The 7500-nt window shown below is 46.4% G+C and overlaps 1 protein-coding gene across 2 annotated transcripts in view; it reads right to left on the reverse strand.

Annotated features, from left to right (window-relative positions):
• The window catches only part of zbtb46 (zinc finger and BTB domain containing 46), a 98771-nt gene that overhangs the window by 24 nt on the left and 91247 nt on the right, over positions 1 to 7500 (reverse strand). For both annotated transcript variants that reach the window (XM_083769087.1, XM_083769086.1), the window contains exons 5-6: positions 3875 to 4050; positions 1 to 910 (exon numbers count right to left, since the gene is read on the reverse strand). The exon at positions 1 to 910 is cut by the window's left edge and continues 24 nt beyond it. In XM_083769087.1, the coding sequence (XP_083625213.1) occupies positions 383 to 910; positions 3875 to 4050 (704 nt within the window). In that variant the 3' untranslated portion in view covers positions 1 to 382. The remainder of the gene's footprint in view (positions 911 to 3874; positions 4051 to 7500) is intronic.

Consider the following 7500-nt stretch of genomic DNA (forward strand, 5'->3'; position numbering starts at 1 on the left):
CTCTTCCCACATCCCAGTCAGTCACATCACCAAGATCACGGCTGACCGGGGAGAATCCTGTGTGTGTGTGTGTGTGTGAGAGTGTGTGCGTGTGAGTGTTTGGTTGTGTGTTGTGTGTGTGTGTGTGTGCATGAATGTACTGTACTGTACTGTACTGTATGTGCATAGGAGCGTGTCCCTCCATAATGGTTTTGTGTATCATTGTGGCGCAGCATCACCCTGCACCGTGCCCATCCAAGAGGAAGGCCCGCCCGCTGTGTGGGCTAAAGACGGGCAGAGAAACCCTTCTGCCCATGGGGTGGATGATCATCAGAGATCCTCCGTGGGGGGTGTGTGGCGCGTCCAGAGCCCCTCGGGGCACCAGAGCCCCTGGGGGCGGATCCTAGGAGATCCACGTGAAGTCCTTCTCGCTGCCGTTCTGATGTTCGCCCTCCGGCGCCGACGAGTCGCTCTCCTCCTTCTCATTGTCCAGCGCGGCGCCCGCCGCCGCCCCCGCCACCACAGCCTCCCCGTCGGCCCCCATCACCCCCGAGTCCTTCCACTTCCCTCCTCCTCCTCCGCCCCCCTCTCCCTCCTCCTCCCCCTCCCCCATCATCGCGTCGCCCCCCTCGCCCTCCGTCATCATCTCCTCCTCGCCCTCGGCGTCTCCGTCGCACTCGGCCTGGTCGTGGTGGTCGTGGAAGCGGTGGTGGTGGTGGAGGTGGTGGTGGTCTCCGGGGTACATCTCCTCCTCTGGGGAGAGCTCGCCGCCTGCCTCGCCGTTGTGGTCCAGCAGGGCGGCCATGCCGCGCCCCGAGCAGTCGCCGCAGACGCCGTGGCGCCGCGAGCCGTGCTTGATGCCCACGCTGGCCGCCGACATGAAGACGCGGCTGCACACCTTGCACACGTACTTCTTGTCCTTGCTGTGGACCTGCGGGGAGGGAGACACACTAGTTTGGCCCTCTTCTCTTCTACTTTATACTTGGCACACAAAAGTTGCAAAAATAGCCAATCAACAAGTTTGCGGTGCATCAAAAACATACCATTTATGATTGGAAAATCTCCTCTGCTGCTAATATATATATATTATTCTTTTTTTCTGTGAGAGCACAAGTCTGCTACGTATGTGGGTTTGTTTTGGTGTGTGTGTGTGTGTGTGTGTGTGTGTGTGTGTGTGTGTGTGTGTGTGTGTGTGTGTGTGTGTGTGTGCGTGCGTGAGAGGAGTGAGTAAATCAAAGACAGGAGGTTGTGTGGAGGACACAGGCCAGCAGAGGTTTCAAAGAGATGATAATTCTTCTCGGTGCCAGCCCATGTTTATGTCCTTCTGAGACTGTAAAGAATGGAACCAAATGGAATCTTACACATGGAAAAGAGGATTTATACCATGTTGCTCTAGTTCACACTGGCAATGCTAAACTACTCCAAAACACTAGTCCAATTGTCCTCCGATAGAGTGTGAACGCGCCTAGAGCCTAGAGACGTCTCTTCCAGGTTTTTTGACAGCTGGCGGATGGAAATGACGCTCGTGGCGTGCGCGGCTTCAACTTAACACGTGTTTCTGTTTTTTTTGCCGACACTACAAGTTGAGGGCGCGCGCGAGCGTCACTTCCATCCACCAGCTGTTAAAAACCCGGAAGAGACGCCTGCTCTAGGCGTATCTTGACGCGCCAGTGTAGTTGTAGCCATACACTGTCTGTCACAGAGTCAGTGTTGCTACAGTATGTGCTGCGCAACACAATTGACATCCTCAAGCATTGTGTCCGTAGCTGGAAGCGACGGCGAGCAAGAAAAAAAGTTTAAGGTAAAATGTAAATGTTAAAAGAGAACAGGGCACTGTCTGACCCTCCTATTGTGAGCAGGCGAGCTTGTGTGGAGAGAAGAATGTGTTTTAAAACAACACTTTTGTAGCTGCTAGTGTGAAGCTTAAGCCGACATTTTGGGTCTTTGCAAGCATGCGTCAATGCTGCAAGTGGAGGTAACTATCTTCATGTTGCTGGCTTCCATTGAAAATAGCATGTAGCCAGTGTTGCCATGTCTGCTTATTATAAGCGACTTTGGGCTTGTTTTTCCGTAGCTTGAATATATTTGTAATAGCAGGTTTTTGGTTTAAACCAGTGGTTCTCAGGCATTTTCATGTCAAGACCCCCGAAAATAATAATGCATTTGTCCACATGGTTGCTTATTTCTCTCCAAAATCTGGCAACTCTGCTTGTAGCTGGCAGTAGAGGGCTGCAACGGGAGCGGGAGAACGCGGGACCCAATGTAAATGTTGGTGGCGGCAGGCGGTATTAAAATCCCTGCAAAATATGAATGTCTGAACGTATCATTTCCCTACTGCGCTGGACAAGCACCGTGGAGTCTCACTCTCTCCAACAGACATCTTCAGGCATGCTCCCAAAGCTGCTGCACCTGTCAATCATTATAGTAATCACTCTGTGAGAAGTGCATGTGTGGAGTTTCTTTTCCCCGCGACGGACATTCTCGCAAACCCCTTTTTTTTCTTTTCCCTGTGTGCATCACTCAGGAATAACGTGAAGCAGAACACATGTAGTATGGTATACAATTTGTCTTATAATCAGTAACCAACAGCACGCAGCACCTCTCTCTCTCTCTACAGGGTCTACACTATCTCTCTATGTCTCTCCACCCACTGTGTGCGCACTGCTGTGCAGTGTCTGTGAGTGGCACAATACGATAATATAATATATAGCATAACCCATTCTGACCTGGGATCAGATTAAAAAAAAATCTTCTACACGCTGACAGTTTTCTGGAAAAGCTATGTTTCTATGTCAGTCCTACAAGCTCGTAGATCTGCTATCTTTCAATAGCTAAAGCATAACATAATGCTAACACCAAAAGGGGTTCCCGCCCAAAATGGGATAATAGGCCTAATATAACATATATATATAACTATATAACCCATTCTGACCGGGCACCCATTTTGGTGTCGGCATCATGTTATGCTTTAGCTATTTAAAAATAGCAGATCTACAAGCTCATATCGCGCCACCGAGTGGCGCGATACGAGCTTGTAGGTCTGCTATTTTTGAAAAAAATCGAAGAACGACTGACATTTTTAGAATCTGATCTCAGGTCAGAATGGGTTCATCAGACCAGTGTGTGTCCAGTGGAAACCTCGTATGAATCTGATCTCAGGTCAGAATGGGATAATATAATATAACTGTCCCTATTATGTGACTGTGATCAGCTCCTCACACAAATACATAACTCCTCTCCCCTGCATGCACGCCTGCTCAATCTCAGCAACTGTTTGGGTAAATGTATTTTTCCCCCACGATCTCAATGGACATATTGCTGGTTTAGCAGGACTAACCCATTCTGACCTGAGATCGGATTCATACGAGGTTTCCGCCGGACACACACTGGTCTGATTAACCCATTCTGACCTGAGATCAGATTCTAAAAAATGTCAGTCGCTCTTCGATTTTTCAAAAAATAGCAGACCTACAAGCTCGTATCGCGCCACTCGGTGGCGCGATATGAGCTTGTAGATCTGCTATTTTTAAATAGCTAAAGCATAACATGATGCTGACACCAAAATGGGTGCCCGGTCAGAATGGGCTAAACGATAAAATGGACTCAGTGGGACATATTTTGTTGTTGCGGGTCGGGGGCAGCGGACAGGCGGTCACATGATGCGTGTGGTCAAAAATTTAATCATTGCAGGAGCGGGCGGCGATTGGACTGAATTTCAACGGGAGCGTGCGGGAATGGGATTAATAAATCACTCCCGCGCATGCAGGGCTCTAGCTGGCAGTGTGAACGCAGCACGCAGTCTGAGTCCTCACCAGCCGTCCATCCAGTCAGTCAGTCGGTCGGTCGGTCGGTCAGTCAGTCAGTCGGTCAGTCGGTCAGTCACTCAGTCACTCACCAGCGTGTGTCTCTTCATGTGCTCTCTCCTGGTGAACTTCTTGCCACAGATCTCACAGGGGTAGGGCCGCTCGCCGGTGTGCGAGCGCATGTGTCTCTTCAGGATGCACTGGTGCATGGCGGAGAAACTGCAGTACGGGCACTTGAACTTTTTCCGGATGACCGTGAAGTCATTCACTGTTGTCGGGAGAGAGAGAGAGGGAGAGATAGAGAGAGAGAGAGGGAGAGAGAAAGGGAGAGAGAGAGACGCAGAGAGACAAAGACGGATTAGAGCGTTGAGCGAACGAGGGCTTTTCTTCTATGTGTGCCTGAGACTTTACTTTTCTCCACTTATTGCATTTAATTAACACCAAGGTTTAGAAATGTACTTCTGAACTCCCCCATGGCCACCACCCCCTAATGCCAGTCAAAGATACAGTTGCCCTAGCAACAACGGCTCTTCTTCCACACCAAGGCAACCGAGTCAAAGGAACGCGAACCAACACACACACACACACACACACACACAACACACACTCTGAAGAGGCAGTCTCTGCATATAGATAGCAGATAGACAGACAGACAGACAGACTCACTGACAGACTGAAGCTAATTCATACTTCGTCGCATTACAAAAATGACGAGAATTTGAAAATAACAAAACAAAAGAAATAACAAATGAAAAGAAAGTGTCCAAACATCTTTCAATGCGATGAAATATGAAATGGACGTCAGGGGGGGTGGGGGAGGGGGGAAATATAATCACAAACACACATATTGAAGCTTGGGTAAACAAAACGCTAATGCTAATAGCATGTCCCAATCTTACACTCAGGGTTTGCTATAAGCCAATTATCTGAAGGTCTAGACTTAACTGGGAGTTAAGCTAGGTGAAGGGCGCTCCAGTACACAAAGTGTGCGTGTGTGTGTGTGTGTGTGTGTGTGTGTGTGTGTGTGTGTGTGTGTGTGTGTGTGTGCGTGCGTGCGTGCTTGCGTGAGTGAGTGCATGAATGTGTTTGCTGTGCTTGTGCATTGTGAACAAATGAACAACTGAAAGGCCTAGTACAGGCCTAACAAACAAAATGTCAGTTTTCGGCAATGCGACACCCAAAATACAGGCGACAGCACGCGTTGTCATGAGGCAAATCAATTAGGCATCGGAACATTTGCAGAGAGAGGGTCGCAGTGGTCTCAATTAGCCCCTATATATACATTTAGCCATCGGCTAGATCGCTAGAAGCGTTGACGAAGCAGGAATGAAGCTATACAAGGATCACGGATTCACAAGCACGACACAAAACCTGTACACATCTACTACAGCACTAGAGAGGAGGGGTCAGATTCACAGTTAGGGGGTTGTAACGCAGCCGGGTGACATGATATAATTACCTCTCGTTCAGCAATTAGACTTCTGCTCTGATTCTAAGGCTAGACGACGCATCCAACAAAAGAGATAAAATATACATGAACTGCACAAAAGGTTAATTTAGTGATTATTTTCTTTCCGTCGTGTGAGGAAACGTTTAGTTAGAGAGCGAGAGAAATTACTGGAGTAGGTGTTGTGGAATAATGTTTGCATCATATAGTACAATAAAAACATCGGATATGTGTTCACATTCTCCATCAAAATTTAATGGTAGCATATTATAAATTACACATGGGAAATGTTTATAAAAGTACACGTCTATGCCCCAATAGAAGTTACAGAGAAAGAAAAAAAGTAATACAGACTCAAGATAGAAGAATATTTACATATTCAAAACGACAAAACAAACAAAACCAATAATGAAAACAGCCACTGAGTGAAGCTACTGTACACAGGTTTATAGTTCCTGTAATGGTTTCATTGTCAAAATGCTGCCTTCCTGTTCTTCCACCCGTTATTTAAGCCAAATGTATATGCTCCGTCGCGCGAGAACGGCAGAGAATTAGCAGACCTACAAGCTCACAACACGTCGCATCCGCGACACGCTGTGAGCTTGTAGATCTGCTATTCTCACCGCAAAACGTTTTTTTTTTTTTTTTTTTTTTTTACCTGAGTCATTAAGGGAGCTTTGACACTATGGAGTTCCCTTTTACACAGACCAGCATGGGGACGTCTGTGTTCCGTAAAAATGCACACAGTTCTGCATTCACAGAACCGACAGCGGGGTAGATGTTTTATCCATGCCAGACCCCCCCCCCCCACCACACACACACACACACACACACACACACACACACACACATTTGCGTATGAATAAACTTTTTGTATAAAAGAAAATTACCAATCAAAACTATGCTTCGAGATTAGTTGATCAATTAATTAATCAATAGAATAATCTGTGAGAAAATAATCAACAGTTGCAGCCCTTCTCCACTGTTCCAGTGACATCATCATCATCATCATCGCTGAGGTCATTTTCAGTTTCAAAGTGCATCTGGCCTCCGCGCTCCGGCTCCGCCCTCTTCCTCTTTAGTGCAGGGGTCAAAGGGTCAAGAAGGGGCTGGAGCCGCGAAGAGCCAATTACTGTCTGGCTTCAGCCACCATGATTAGCGACAGTAGATCTCACAGATCTGGAACAGAGAGCCAACCCAACCCCCCTCCATCCAGCAACCATTCTGCCTCTGATGTCTTGGCTTTTTCTTATTCTGCTTTAGATTTACAAACTGCTCCTGTCTTTTTGCCCCTATAGATCTCTTATCCAAGTGCCGAGACTGAGGGGACAGGAGAAAGTGTGATTGAAAGAAAAGACAAAACTCCCAAAACTACAGTCAAGAAGATCTTTCTTCTTTGTTTTTTGTCTCTAAACCAAACGTTACTAGGTAACAATTTAGGTTTGGTTTAAATTGGGGCTGCCACCATTAGCGGGCGAACTGACTGACAAGACTAGGGGGATGCAATGCCCACTGAGATACAGCAGGTGGTGCTGTAGCTTGTTTTCTAGGAGCCACAGTGACTGTAACAGAATGGAGTCACTGCTAGTACTCTGTGTCTTAGGCCTGATGTCGAAATAAATAAAAAGTCTTCTGAAAGAATATTATATTCAAAGATTTGTGCCACATTTTCACGATTAAAAAAAAATAGCCGACCTACAAGCTCGTAGTGCGCCACTCGGTGGCGCGCTACGAGCTTGTAGATCTGCTATTTTTTCAATAGCTAAATTATAACATAATGCTTAGTTAAAACACCAAAAGGGGTTCCCGCCCCAAAATGGGTTAAGTGTCTTGTGTTGCTCTGTACTGTGGGGACTGTCACTGGACACACATACGATATACAGATGCCTGGGTGTGCTCTGAATTGTGAGGATTGGACACACATACGATATTAGGGGTGTCAAAAACTTTCAATTCGAATTAGAATTCGCTGAGGTCATTCCCTCAACGCGATTCCCGTTATGAACGATTCAAAATCGATTCATAGTTACAGGAGTTTTCACTACATGGTGTTTGTGATATGAAATAATCTAAACTCATCCTAATCACAGTAAACATCATGTCTTCAGTCATTTTCAAGTTACTGTAGTATATTATAGTCACTTCAGTTGGCTGGAGTAGATGAAATCCTATGTATTGAATCGAGAATCATTTTGAATAGAGAATCGTTTTAAATCTGAAAAAAAAAAAACACTTTTGAATTAAAAAAAAAAAAACGTTTTTGGATTGAAA

The sequence above is a fragment of the Protomyctophum parallelum genome (assembly GCF_964188405.1).
Source record: "Protomyctophum parallelum genome assembly, chromosome: 7".
NCBI lineage: Eukaryota > Metazoa > Chordata > Actinopteri > Myctophiformes > Myctophidae > Protomyctophum > Protomyctophum parallelum.